Genomic DNA, 15046 nt, shown 5'->3' on the forward strand with positions numbered 1-15046 from the left:
CGCCCGGAAGACAGTAAACTATTTGGTATTCCCGGTCTTTGTGACAGATTGCCCTATCTGTTCCCGCAATAGAGTCCCCCACTACCAGGACCTGTTTAGCCTTTCCTATGCTCCCATTCCCCTCCTTACTGGAGCAGACATTCCACTAGTTGCTAGAGATGGTGTCCTCTCCATGTTGTTAATTGCTTGCAGTGTTGAAAGTTGCTCACGTAGATCCAGAATCTGGGCTTCCAAATGGGCAATTCTCACACACCCTGCAAAGCAGTATGGTCTCTTAAATGGAGAATATTCATGGGACAGGATGTACACTGGGTAGCATTGGCAGCAATGGAGTTCATTGTGTCTAATGGGGATTTAACAATCAGTATACCATTGTAGGGAATAAAAAATAATACACTAAACACCCCAAGCAGCAATTTCTTCTAAAGTGACTTAATCTAAAGTCACTGAATCTTAAGTCATACTTAAGACACTGCACACTTGAAATCAATGCACACTCCCACGCTCACACACGTTTTTTGCCACTTAGCTGCAGTAACCACTGGCAGAAAAACATGGATATGATGACTGTGAATGTGAATGAAATATAAAACCATTTACGCTATTACATTAATTAAAATCATGGAAGACAATAGTGATGAGAGACATACAGCTAATCAATCTTCTGATTGTTGGTTACACTCTTATATCATTACTTCCAGGGCTCCTTGTTCTTCTTTAGGCTTAAAATAGTTCTTAATGACATTGTGTCAGGGGGCCCATGGACTCTCAACAGGACCGGCGTTAGGGGAGGAACAGGGCAATTGCCCAGGGTCCCCTGTTGCTACGGGGCCAAAAGCATGAGGGGGCATGCACAACCTGGCCCATAACATTTTTTCTAGCGACAGCTACATTTAGCTCGTATCTGCATCCTCAGGACGCAGATACAAATGAATACTATAGGCTGCAGGCCTAATGTGGCTGGGAGGACTCCCTGCGCAGGTTGGCATGATGACGTCACTGCATCATACTGGTCTGCGCAAGTGTCCTGTCCAAAGGATGTGCAGTGGAGCGGGAATGGGGCACGGTAAGTACAATATTTTTCTTGGGGGGGGGGGCTATGTGGCAACATACAGGGGGGGATTGCTGTGTGGCACTATATAAAAGGGAGGGGGCTGTATTGCCCTATATGTAAAGGGGGCTGTGTGGCACTATATACAAGGGAGGGGGTCTGTGTGGCCCTATTTACAATGGGGGAGCTGTGTGGCACTATATACAAGGGGGAGCTTGGTGGCCCTATATAAAAGGGAGGGGCTGTGTGGCACTATAACGGGGGCTGTGTGGTACTATATACAAGGGGAAACCTGTGTGGCACTATATACAAGGGGGGAGAGCTGTGTTTTATTTAGGGGCGCAGTGCATGGTGCTATTATATTTAGGGGCACTGTGTGTGGCACCATGATAATTTTATATTCGTTTATAGGTGTGGAAATATTGGAAAAGTGAGGAGTCGAAGACAACTGAGTTGCAAATTCTGAAGAAATGTGTCGTGGCTGGGAGACGTGGTCCTGAAGTCTGGAGCGGATGAAGGAGAAAAGAGGAAAAAAAACTACTAGAACTCGTCACCTGTGAGTCACTGGATTTATATAGAATCTCTCACCTCTCCTGACATGTTCATTATAGGAAATCCTTGTATTTCTCAAAAAGTCTTTGTGCAGTCCAGGACTGAGAGACAAATGGGTGTTACGATTCCCCTTGTCACGTGGATGTGTCCCTGCACAGTGTGATACTGTCATCAATGGTTGCAGGCTGTCAGTATGTAGGGACACAGCCCTTTGACAAGGGGAATTGTAACTCACATTTGTTAATGCTTGCAAAAAAAGGTAGTGTTAACAATAGTTACGGCGTGGAGAAGAAGGGCCCAAGTTTGGGTAACAGCCCAGGGCCTATGGTCTACTTTATCCTTCACTGACTATAGGCAACCATCTGCTATTGACTCTTACTGTCTTCAAATGCCATCATTAATCCTGCTTTGACTTTGTTCAGTAAATGTCACTTACAAAGACTGAAGATATCTCATCAGATCAAAGGCCCTTTTACACAGGCCAATAATTGGCTGAATGAGCGTTTGTACGAATGTTCCTAACCAATCATTGTCCAGTGTAAACACGGCAGTCGAGAAAAGGAAGAGACTATGATCCAGCGCTTGTGCGTAAATAAAAGGAATCAAAGTTCCAATTTTATTGAAAATCGAGTTAAAACTATAAATTCAAAGTGCTAAAGGGTGTATCGCAATTATATTTCACCTACGCGTTTCAGACACGTGCAGTGTCCATCATGGCATATGATGAAGGACACTGCACGTGTCTGAAACGCGTAGGTGAAATATAATTGCGATACACCCTTCAGCACTTTGAATTTATAGTTTTAACTCGATTTTCAATAAAATTGGAACTTTGATTCCTTTTATTTATGCACAAGCGCCTGATCATAGAGTCTTCCTTTTCTCTGCTATTGACTGCTGGCCGTGCGGAGATCCGAGCGTTTTTTGGACAAAGTCTACAAGCGGTGAGCTGGAGGATTCCTCCCCCCCTCTTTTCCCATATGGTCTTAAACACGGCAGTCATTAGCCGTGGAATAAACAAAGTCTCATTTGTCAGCTGATTGGAACGTTAATGTGGCCATAAAAATGGTTGCTCATCGGCAGCACATCTCTTTGTGTAAACGGGATGTGCTGCCTACAAGATGCTGATATATGCGGAAGAACGATCATTTATCCCCATACTCTCCCGATCATTGCTTTGTTTGAATGGAACAAATGAGCGCCGATCGAACAGCTGTATTCTATTTCATACCCATATACATTTTACGCCGCTCACCACTTATCATATTGTGAGTGCGATTTATTGGGAGGAAAAACCCGCAGCCCAAAAAATGTACTATAATTTACAGCAGAAATTGGCGTAAAATATAGCAGAAATCTTTTTCAGCCCATAGCCTTATAAAATGGCAGTCTTAGTAAATTCCCGGGCTATAGAGTTTGGCGGGCCGTAGGCTATGGACTATGCTAGGTTTTAAATATTTTCCCTTTTTGTAAGTATGGAATAAAAAGCGTGAAGTGATCTAGTCCAAAAAGTGTTGCACTATTTGTTTCCTTGTTCCCTCTTTGGAGATATAGTCTGGTGTTCGACTGGGCTTCTCTGGATCATAGCATCTCTGCATCCCTGTGTGGAACTACAAGTTGAAGAAAAATCCAAAATGCACATGATTTGGACTAAGGAATTGCCTTCTTGCATATAGGCTGGGGGATTTTGTACCCTTCGAAGATACATATCAGACTGTGGAACTGTCTTCTATACGACCGTCAGAGCGGTAAAACAATTGCTATATTTTATTTGTATTTGGGTGTTGAGGATTTCACCTAGCCTAATTTTGCCTGCCCCGGTCAAAATAACACATATTGAGTAAAGAACGGGGGTTATCTAATATTTTGCTTAGTAAATTCCTCCCAATGTCTTTCATTTCAGTGGCGGAATTGTGTTTGATTTTCAGTGACAAAAAGATTTTCAATACCCATGTAGCAGAAAAAATTAGCGCAGAATTCAAAGCATGCTGCGTATTTGCGAATCTGCAGCATGAATATTATGTTGCAAAAAATTGGTGTATTTTCTCAGCGGATTTCAACCTTTGCAATGTAGAATGTGAATTCTGTGGCAAATCCGCAGCTAAATCTGCAGAAAAAAATCCACATACTGAACACGTAGATTTTATGCAGGTTTGCCACAGCAGAAAATATCTGCCTTGTTTGGCATCGGTCTTAGCCCCTTTTTTTTTGTGAATTCAATACGTATTTGAAATCTAGTTATTACAAAAAAAAAATTTACTCTGGATTAAAGAAAAAAATGAAAAAAAAACAAAAACCTTACCTGATTCCCAGAAATTTTGGCTCTTCCCCAGGGGCAGACACAGTAGTTTCCATTTTAAGGCTATTCATGTGTGCAAGAGAGATTACTGTGGCAGACACATACCATGGCAGACCCATAAATGATGTCACAATAATCAACAAAGATATCCAGAAAAAATCCAAATGAAGGCCTGCACCTTTCTGCAAAACAAATAATTTTCATATAGCAGTCACTAATACAGTATGAAAAGATTTAACCCTTTGGCGACATGTGACCAGGTTGGATGGCACCCTGTGAGCAACTCTCTATTACTGCCCTCCACAAACCAAAAACAAAAAATTGACCACACATATAGACATGCACATACTGGAACATATATACTGTATATACATAAAGGCACATATATATGTACACACACATTCTGGAATATATACATACATAAAGGTAAATATATAGACATATATACGCACACACACACACACACACACACACACACACACACACACACACACACACACACACACACACACACAGGCACATACACACACACACACACACACACATAAATGCACAGACAGGAACATATACAAATACATACTGGCGAAATGTGAACAGGTTGGATGGCACCCTGTGAGCAACTCTCTATTACTGCCCTCCACAAACCAAAAACAAAAAATTAACCACACATATAGACATGCACATACTGGAACATATATACTGTATATACATAAAGGCACATATATATGTACACACACATTCTGGAATATATACATACATAAAGGTAAATATATAGACATATATACGCGCACACACACACACACACACACACACACACACACACACACACACACACATAAATGCACAGACAGGAACATATACAAATACATAAAAGACAAAAATTAAAGACTACTTAATTAAAAAAAGGAAAGACAGTTAAATTTATATTTGTTTTGGGTACTTAAAAAACCCCACTTTAATTTAGAAAAAAAACTAACTTTTCCTATTTTTACCCTAAAGTAAAAAAATTAAATTTACATAATTGGTATCACTGCATCCGTAAAAGTCCGAGTTAGAATTACCTCTCTTTAGGTCTTATTCAGAACTTTTTTCTTGCCCTGGCTTGCACCACCAATGGTAATAATAGTAAAAATAGGAAAAGGGGAAGGTATAAGGGAAAAGAAGGGCAAAAGTTACTAAGATCCCTAGATCTCTATAAAGAATACCACCATCAGAAGGCAATTAATGCCTATCAGGGAAAAATATGGTGAACGGTCCCTCAATAGCGAACACCAAAAGGATTCATTTCAGATCCCATTTATTATTTCTATTCTTAATTGTATTTAATATTTGTTGTTTGTTTGGTAGTGGTGTTATTGTTATTCGCCACCTATTAAGGCTTCTGCTGACTAGCAAAAGTAGGTATGGAAACAAATAAATGGGAATAGGAGGAAAGGCTGGGGTCAAATTGCTGCTGCATTACTGCTAGTGAGTAGTCCTATACATGAGAGCACGGTGACAGCTTGTATTGGCAGCATTTGATAAAACCGCGGCTGCTACTTTGAATGTGTGAGCTGCTACTATGTTTCACCCTTTAGGATATGTTCACACGCTTACTAAAAAACGTCTGAAAATACGGAGCTGTTTTCAAGGGAAAACAGCTCCTAATTTTCAGCCGTTTTTTTTTTTAGCATATAGAGTCAATGAAAAACGGCTCCAAAAGTCTCAAGAAGTGACATGCACTTCTTTTCCCAGGGAGTTTTTTTACGTGTCCGTTTTAAAAATGGCCGCGTAAAGAAACGGCCCGTCTGAACAGAACACAGTTTTTCCCATTAAAATGAATGGGCAGATGTTTGGAGGCGTTCTGCTTCCGATTTTTCGGACGTTTTTCGGCAGTTTACGGCCCGAAAATAAGCCGTGTGAACATATCCTGAGGCCTTATTCACACGAACGTGTTAAACGTCCGTGGGACGGCCGTTGAAACAGCGGCTGTCCCACGGACCTATTTAATTCAATGTGGCCATTCACACAGCCGTTGTTTCAACGGACCATGTGAAGGGTCCGTGGGAAAATAGGACATGTCCTATCTTTTCACGCATCACGCATCCCTCCATAGACTCTCAACTATGGTGGATGCGTGACATCGCGTCCCGCAGCGCTGAGCACAGATGCACCTCGGACGTGAAAAACTGCCATTTTTCACGTCCGAGATGCGCAGCGCTCGTGTAAATCAGGCCTTAGAGTAAACCCCCAGCCGCAGCGCACATTTGAAACAGTGTTATCAGTAAACTAATTGGTTAAGTGTGATATATTGTAAACAGATTTAAAGAGATCCTTTCACCTGCCCAAAAAACTGCAGCTGACATCTCAGTTAGGGTATGTGCACACGATGAGAGGCTTTTACGGCTGAAATGACAGACTGTTTTCAGGAGAAAACAGCTGCCTCGTTTCAGCCGTAAAAGCTCCTCCTCGTATTATGCGAGGCGTCTGTGACGCTCGTAAATCTTGAGCTGCTCTTCATTGAGTTCAATGAAGAACGGCTCAAATTACGTTGCAAAGAAGTGCCCTGCACTTCTTTGCCGAGGCAGTCAATTTACGCGTCGTCGTTTGACAGCTGTCAAACGACGATGCGTAAATTACAGGTTGTCTGCGCAGTACGTCGGCAAACCCATACAAATGAATGGGCAGATGTTTGCCGACGTATTGTAGCCCTATTTTCAGGCATAAATCGAGGCATAATACACCTCGTTTACGCCTGAAAATAGGTAGTGTGAACCCAGCCTAAGATTGCAGATGCCTCACAGATTCTGATGCTTTTTATTTTTTTCTTCTGACTAAAATATTTAACCTCTCTCTTTCTTCTGGTACCCCATACCAGGAGTGGCCTATCGCCATATGATGAGATGGGTAGCGCTTCTGTATCTCCTTGCCGCCGATGCCAGTGTACTCGCCAGCAGCTGGATGAGCCCGAGTTGGCGGATGAGCCCCTACCCGGTCAGACGGGTCCAGCTGGCGGGGTCACAGCACCTGAGCAGCCCGGTGGGTGTATTTCTCCTTCTTTGCCATATCCTGCAATTTTTATGTTGGGGGGTGGTTTAACTGCAGCGGCTTCGTCGGGTCGTCTAATGATGCTCCCTCGCGGGGGGGGACGCGGAAGGCCGTGGGTTAGCGGATTTGGTGGGTTGCTTGCGCGAGTTGGTCGAGCGGTTAAGTGGAGCTCCTGCTTCTGTTGTTCCGGTTATGTCCCCGACGGTAGTATGGGAAGGTCAGCATATGGTAGTGGGCGGTACACAGAGTCGGGGATCAGATTCGTTTAGACTATCAAGCTCGTGGAGAGGTTTACGTGTGTTTTGTACCTGAAGCAGGACGTCCGCAAGCGCATTTGGAAAGATGAATATTTGGACATTTTTTCTCTCTTGCCACTTGCAAAGTTTAAGGCCCCATGCACACAAACGTGTTTTTGCACCCGCAATTCCCCCGAAAATCCACAGGAGAATTGCGGCCACATTCATTCCTAAGGGGCCATGCACACGACCGTGGTTTCCAGGCTCATAGGAAACAATGCACGCGGCCATCTGCACGGCCCGCGATTTGCGGGCGGCTCGCAGCTGACACTCCTCCCCCGGCCGACCCGAAAATCACGGCCGTGCACATGGCTACGGTCGTGTGCATGAGGCCTAACTTGGACAAAAGCAAGCGGGATGAGAGTAAAACGGAGGAAGAGGAGCGTCGGCGGTATAGGTTAATTCCACAGACTTTCGTCAATTGGCTCCAGGCCTTTGCTATTTTGGCCAGTGTGATCAGCGAAAAGGCGCCGGAGAATTGCTCTGCACTTTTCTGTTACTTAGATGCGATCGGCGAGGCTCACCGGGTGTATGGCGGCCCTGCGTGGTTACGTTACGACGAGAAGTTTCGTCAGCGCAAAGCGGTTCGGCCATCCATACGGTGGGACAAAAAAGATATAGCCTTATGATTGCGGGTGACCGCTCCGGTTAAGCAGGGTCAGTCCTTTCTGAGGAGAGGCGGTTCATCCGGTCAGTCAAGTCAGTCCGGCCAGGGTGCAGGTTCAAATCTTGGGGTCTGCTGGCAATGTTCACACTGCAACGGACACTCTCACGGCGCTGCGAAGTGTTTGCGTAAAGGAAAACGATTGGGAGCCCAGCCCGGTTCTACTAGTCAAGGCGGTGACGTCAGTGAGGTTGGGAAGGATGGTCCCTTATCTAAATGATTATCCTGATAGGGCCGCGGCTAAGTTAATTTATGATGGGTTTAGTTTCGGTTTTGTTATACCCACTTCTCCTTATGTCGTCCCAGTTACACGGCGGAATCTTCGGTGCGCTTATCAGCATTCCTAAGTGGTTTCATCTAAACTCTGTAAAGAAGTAGCATTGGGTCGTACGGGGGGCCCCTTCATTGCTCCCCCGGTGGAGGTATCTGGTAGTTTCCTCTTTGGGCGTCGTGCCGAAGCGAGAACCCATCAAATTTCGCTTGATCCAACAATTATCTTTCCCAAAAGGGTCGTCGGCAAACGACGGCATCGACCCGGAGCTGTGTTCCGTAGTTTATACGTCATTTAATAAAGCAGCTGGTTTAGTTAGGTGGGCTGGTTGCGGGACTCTTCTGGCAAAAACTGATATCGAGGCGGTGTTTCGGCTGTTGCCAGTGCACCTTGACAGCCAACGGCTTCTGTTAGGATGTTTTTGGGATGGGGGTTTTATGTTGATCGGTGCCTTCCCATGGGTTGATTCCTCTCGTGCACGTATTTTGAGGCGTTTAGTTCCTTCATCGACTGGGTCACTAGAGAGGTAGCTGGGGTTGACTCATTGATACACTATCTTGATGATTATTTGTGTGTCGGCCCCAGAGGATCCCCTGTGTGCAGTAATCTATTGTATGCTTTACAAAAGGTCACAAGGGACTTCGGTGTCGCTTTGGCACCTGGAAAGACGGGAGGCCCTATCACTACTATTTGCTTCTCAGGGATTGAGATAGATGGAATGTAGACTCCCAGTGGATAAGTTGCGGGCCCTCGGCGACGAGGTTCGACGGGCATGTCATTTATGAAAAATTACATTGCGTAGTCTGCAGTCGCTGTTGGGAAGCTAAATTTTGCCTGTGGGATCATGCCGATGGGAAGGGTGTTTTGCCGGCGGTTGGCGTCCGCAACTACAGGTGTGAGGGAAACGTATCATTTTGTGCGACTAGGCAGCGAACATGGAGCCAATTTGCGGGTGTGGAATGATTTTCTCAGGCAATATAATGGCCAGTCCCTGTGGATGTCGCGGGTGCTCGATAAGTTCGATTTAGACCTCTTCACAGATGCGGCAGGGGGTTTGGTGCTTACTGCGGGGGTCAATGGTGCGTTGGCCGTCGAGCTGGGTGGCCTGCGGTCTTACAAAGAATCTGGCCCTGCTCGAGTTGTTCCCCATCGTGGTTGCCGCGACCAATTGGGGGGATAGGCTCAGGGACAAGAAGGTTCGCTTTCACTGCGACAATCTCGGGGTAGTGTTGGCGATCAATAACATTACTGCGTCCTCTACACCTGTTGTGCAATTGCTTAAGCATTTAGCAATTGTTTGCTTGTCATTGAATGCGTGGGTGGTGGCAGCTCATGTGCCGGGTGTATTGCTGTGCGACTGTTTTCGACAGCTGGCATCAGGTGCGGAACCAATCGGCACGGCCTTTGTCAGCTGGTTTCCATTCAGCAGGCAGGTTAATTGAGAAGTCTTTGGCGGGATCATTTCATTTTCCCTCCTTTGCTCGCTTGGGTTGGCAGTAGATGCGGTGTGCTGTTTGGGTTTTGAGATAAAGTTGTTTCGACTTGCTTTTTCTCTGGCGTTTTTCGGAGCTCGCAGGTTGGACGAGCTGATCTCTCCTAGCACATCTCACGCGGGGGGTCTTAGACGGGATGATGTTGAGCTATATGATGATAGACTGAATTTCGTATTGCTTCGGTCAAAAACGAATCAACTAGGTCGGGGTAAGCGGATAGTTTTGTTATCTCCCCCGGAGGTGGCCGTTTGCCCGGTGCGATGCATGCACGACTTTGGCCCTCTGGATAGCTTGCCGGACGCGCCATTGCTGCGTCATGGGGACGGTACTTTTCTTTCTAGATTCCAGTTGTGTGCAGTGTTCAAGAAGTGTTTGTCGGAAGCGGAGGTTAGCTCAGAGGGTTATGCTTCACATTCCTTCCTCATCGGTGCAGCGACCGAGGCGGTGCGCTGGGGGTTCAACGAGCTGAGCGTTTGACGCATTGGGAGGTGGGAATCCAACAGGTTTAGGTCATATGTTAGCCCCCATTTGTTGTAAGTGATGCTTTGGTGATTATACTTTCTATGTTGTATGGCGGTGGGTTATGTTGTTGTGACCATGGTGTGTTTGCTTATGGATGTGCACGTATGTTTTTTCTTTCATTTCAGGTGCCTGCCCATTTCTAGTGTGGATATTGGGGCATTCTTTCATTCACTGGGGCGCCCTGAGGGCAGATGTCTGCCCAGACGGCCGCCAACTGAGGATCCCGCGGGTCAACGCAGTCTTGCCTTGGCTGGGATTCCGAGGTTTGATGTGGAGCTGGGTCTTGCCCGAGTTCCACATTTATTCACAACTAGATAGGGTTCCTGAGATCCTGGTCTTGCATGTTGGCAGGAACGACTTGGGTGTTCGCCCATTTCACGAGCTCATCTGGGACATTCGGATCCGCCTGATCCGTTGAACTGATTAACAAGGCCCGGATAAAGGTGATCAGTTTCTGTTTTTGTGGCCAGGAATGGGGGTATTTGTGTCCGCCATAGAGACTTAGAGTCTGGCAACGACAATTTCTGGAGGGGTGACGGGGTACTTCTTAACGAGGTTGGTGCGGATTTGTGGAGTTTGGCCTTGGCAGGGGGGAAGATCACTTTCTATGTGGAGGGACTCACAGGCTTGAGGTAGTCAAGGGCCTGTTTCGCTGTGGCGGGGGGAGTCCTTGAGGTTGGTCAGTACAAACTGGTGGGTGGGTTGCATCGGGGGTATGCATCCTCCAAAAAAATTATTATTTGGAAGAATTCTTCGGGTGTTATCCCTTTGAAGCGGGTTTCTGGTCAGAGCCATCAGCAGAGGTGATCGGTACTTCCGAGCCAGGTTACGGCTGGAGGTGGTTGCAGATGGCTATCTCAATTAATCAAAGTAATAAAAAATATATATATATTAAAAGTTCAAAAAAAAACTCTTTTCCCATTTTCACCCTAGAGCACAGTAAAAAAAAAAAATATAAACATAATTGGTATCGCCGCATCCGCAAAAGTCTGAACTATTACAATGTATCATTATTTAAAACGCACAGGGAACTCTGTAAAAAAAAATTGTAAAGCCAGAATCTGTATTTTTTGGTCACCTAATCTCCCACAAAAAATTAAAAAGTGATCAAACCATAGCATGTACACCAAAATGGTATTATTAAAATCTACAGCTTATCCTGCAAAAAATAAGCCCTCATACCACTTAATCGACGGAAAAATAAAAAAGTTATGGCTCTCGGAATTTGCGAACCAAAATAAATTTTCTTTTTTACACTTGGTTTTTACTTGTAAAAGTAGTAAAATATAGAAAAAACTATATATATTTGGTATTGCCATAATCTTATTGACCCAAAGAATAAAGTTAACATGTTGTTTTAATTGCACAGTGAATTCCGTAAAAACGACGCGCAAAAAAAGCATGGAGGAATCACTGTTTTGTTTCATTTTTTACCCCACAAATAATTTTTTTCCCTTTTCCTAGTACATTATATGGCAAAATAAATGGTGCTACGAAAAACTACAACTCCTCCCGCAAAAATCAAGCCCTCATGGTACTATATCGATGGAAAAATAAAGACGTTATGGCTTTTGGAAGGTGGGGAGGAAAAAACTAAAATGAAAATCTGAAGGGCTGCGGCGGGAAGGTGTTAAGCAGCTGACGCACTCCCCACCAATAAATTCATCAACATGGCATTTACTACCATGTGAATCAGTGATTCGAGTCGGGGCCTGAGCGCTCTGGCATGTGTCTGCGATCACACTCTCACACTTGGGCTGGATTCACACGAGCGTGGCGTCTGGCAGCAGCAGCATATGATGCGCGGCTGCGTGCTTTTCACGCAGCCGCCATCATTATGACACTCCATTTGGATGTTTGTAAACAGAAAAGCACGTGGTGCTTTTCTGTTTACATTCAGAGTTTGACAGCTGTTGCGCGAATCACGCAGTTCGCACGGAAGTGCTTCCGTGCGACATGCGTGGTTTTCACGCACCCATTGACTTCAATGGGTGCGTGTTTCGCGCAAAACGGCCAAAGAACGGACATGTCGTGACTTTTTTCAGCGGATTCACGCTGAGTAAAAATCACGCACATGTCTGCACGGCCCCATAGACTAATATAGGTCCGTGCAACACGCGTGAAAAACACGCGCGTTGCACGGACGTAATTCCCGTTCGACTGAATAAAGCCTCGGGGGGAGGATAATGTAGCAGTGCTGGTATTGTGCATTGATTACAGCATAGATTCCCTAACCTTACCCACAATTGTTCTATCCCTGAACTGATGCCGGGTTCGTCCCATGCTCTGTATTCCTGTCGGCTTGCTCCGTGGTCGGCTGGGAGCAGAGCACGCAACTGACATTATAATAGATCACACTTACAATAGATCACACTTAGGCCTCATGCACACTTCCGTCGGCCGGTGTACGGCCGTTAATGACGGTCCCGTCACACACAGGCTGCACACGGATGGCTTCCGTGTGCAGCCCGTTGTTTCACATACCAAATTCAATCCAAAGACCGAGATTGTTCCGTCAAAAACGGGCAGGAGTAGGACCTGCACTACTTTTGACGGAATGGCCGTACGGTTCCGTTAAAACAATGGAAGTGTGCATGGCCCGATTGAAATGAATGGATTCAGGGTGCTATCAGTGACAAAAACAGGAAAAAACTGAAGTGGGCATGAGGCATTACAATAGATCACACTTAGACCTTATTCACACGAACGTGTCCATTTTGCGCGTGCAAAAAACGCTGCGTTTTCAGTGTGGTATCTGTATATGGTGCGTGGCTGCGTGATTTTCACGCAGCCGGCATCATTATGACACTCTATTTTTATGTTTACAAACATAAAAGCAGGAGGTGCTTTTCTGTTTTCCTTCATTTATTTTACTACTGTAGCGCGAATCACGCGCGGCACCCGGAAGTGCTTCCGTGTGCCGAGCGCGATTTGCACAGACCCATTGACTTCAATGGGTGCGTGCTGCGCGAAACACGGGCAAGTATAGGACATGTCGTGAGTTTTACGCAGCGGACATACGCTGCGTGAAAATCACGTCCTGTCAGAACGGCCCCATTGGCATACATAAGTCCGTGCGTCGCGCGTGATTTCCATGCACGTAGCACGGACGTAATACACGTTCATGTGAATAAGGCCTTACAATAGATCACACTTAACCAATTAGTTTACTGATAACACTGTTTCAAATGTGCGCTGCGGCTGGGGGTTTACTCTAAGGGCTTATTCAGATGAACGTGATATACGTCCGTGAAACGCGCAGGATTTTCACGCGCCTTGCACGGACCTATGTTAGTCTATGGGGCCGTGCAGACTGTCCGTGAGTTTCACGCAGTGTGTGTCCGTATATTTTTGCGTTTTTTGCGCATCACGCACCCTTTAAAGTCAATGGGTGCGTGAAAATCACGCGCAGCACACGGAAGCACTTCCGTGTGACGCGCGTGATTCGCACAACAGCAGTAAAAACTATGAATGTAAACAGAAAGGCACCACGTGCTTTTCTGTTTACAAACATACTAACAGAGTGTCACAATGATGGCGGCCACGTGAAAATCACGCAGCCACGCATCATACGCTGCTGACACACGGAGCTGTTCCGTTTGGAATTTTGAGGCAGATTTTTCTCTGCCTGAACGCAGATTTTCGCTGAGTTTTTCGTGGCGTTTTTCACCCACGGCCATTGAGCGCTGCAGGCAAAAAACACCGCGAAATACGCTTTCTCTGCCTCCCATTGATGTCGATGGGAGGTCAGAGGCGTAAACGCACGAAGATAGGGCATGTCCCTTCTTTTTACCGAGAACCGTTTTTTCCGCTCGTGGGAAAAAAAACGCCTCCGCCTCCCATTAAAATCAATGGGAGGCATTTTCGGCCGTCTCTTGGCGTGTTTTCCGACGCGGTTTCCGTGTCAAAAAGACTGTGTGAAATGACCCTAAAGGGTGAAACTTAGTAGCAGCTCACACATTCAAAGTAACAGCCGCACAGTTTTATCAAATGCTGCCAATACAAGCTGTCACCGTGCTCTCATGTATAGGACTACTCACTAGCAATACAGCTGCAATTTGACCCCAGCCTTTCCTCCTATTCCCATTTATTTGTTTCCGTATCTACTATTGCTAGTCAGTAGAAACTTTAAGTAGCAGTCAAGCTGGTGAATAACAATAAGGCTGGATTCACACGAGCACATTACGTCCGTAATGGACGGACGTAATTCGGCCGCAAGTCCCGGACAGAACACACTGCAGGGAGCCGGGCTCCTAGCATCATAGTTAGGCCTCATTTACACGAGCGTAATATACGCGCGTGCGATGCGCGTGCTTTTCACGCGTGTCGTACGCACCTATATTACTCTATGGGGCAGTGCAGACAATGCGTGAATTTTGCGCAGCGCGAGTGTGTTGCGTAAAACTCACGACATGTTCTATAATCGTGCATTTTTCACGCATCACGCACCCATTGAAGTCAATGGGTGCGTGAAAACCACGCATGCCGCACGGAAGCACTTCCGTGCGAACTGCGTGATTCGCGCAAGAGCTGTCAAACTGAATGTAAACAGAAAAGCACCACGTGCTTTTCTGTTTACAAACATCCGAACGGAGTGTCTTAGAGATGAGCGAACCGAACTTCACCGGGTTCGGTCGAACTCGTTTTGACCGAACCCGGCAGGAGACAGTCACTGTCCAGGGTGCTGAAAGAGTTAAACTGGTTCAGCACCCTGGAAAGTGACTTCCGATCTCAATATACGTGAACGTGTAAAAAAAAAAAAAAGTTCTGACTTACCGATAACTCCCGGCTTCTTCCTCCAGTCTGACCTCCCGGGATGACAATTCAGTCCAAGTGAGAGCTGCAGCCAATCACAAGCCAAGCACAGGCTG

General features: G+C 45.8%; 1 protein-coding gene across 1 annotated transcript in view; it reads right to left on the reverse strand.

The window, feature by feature from the left end:
- SLC4A9 (solute carrier family 4 member 9) overlaps window positions 1-15046 on the reverse strand; it is a 369367-nt gene that overhangs the window by 90847 nt on the left and 263474 nt on the right. Inside the window, exon 16 of the mRNA XM_075856371.1 lies at window positions 3906-4084. Within this exon, the coding sequence (XP_075712486.1) occupies window positions 3906-4084 (179 nt within the window). The remainder of the gene's footprint in view (window positions 1-3905; window positions 4085-15046) is intronic.

This window comes from Rhinoderma darwinii, chromosome 3, assembly GCF_050947455.1.
Source record: "Rhinoderma darwinii isolate aRhiDar2 chromosome 3, aRhiDar2.hap1, whole genome shotgun sequence".
NCBI lineage: Eukaryota > Metazoa > Chordata > Amphibia > Anura > Rhinodermatidae > Rhinoderma > Rhinoderma darwinii.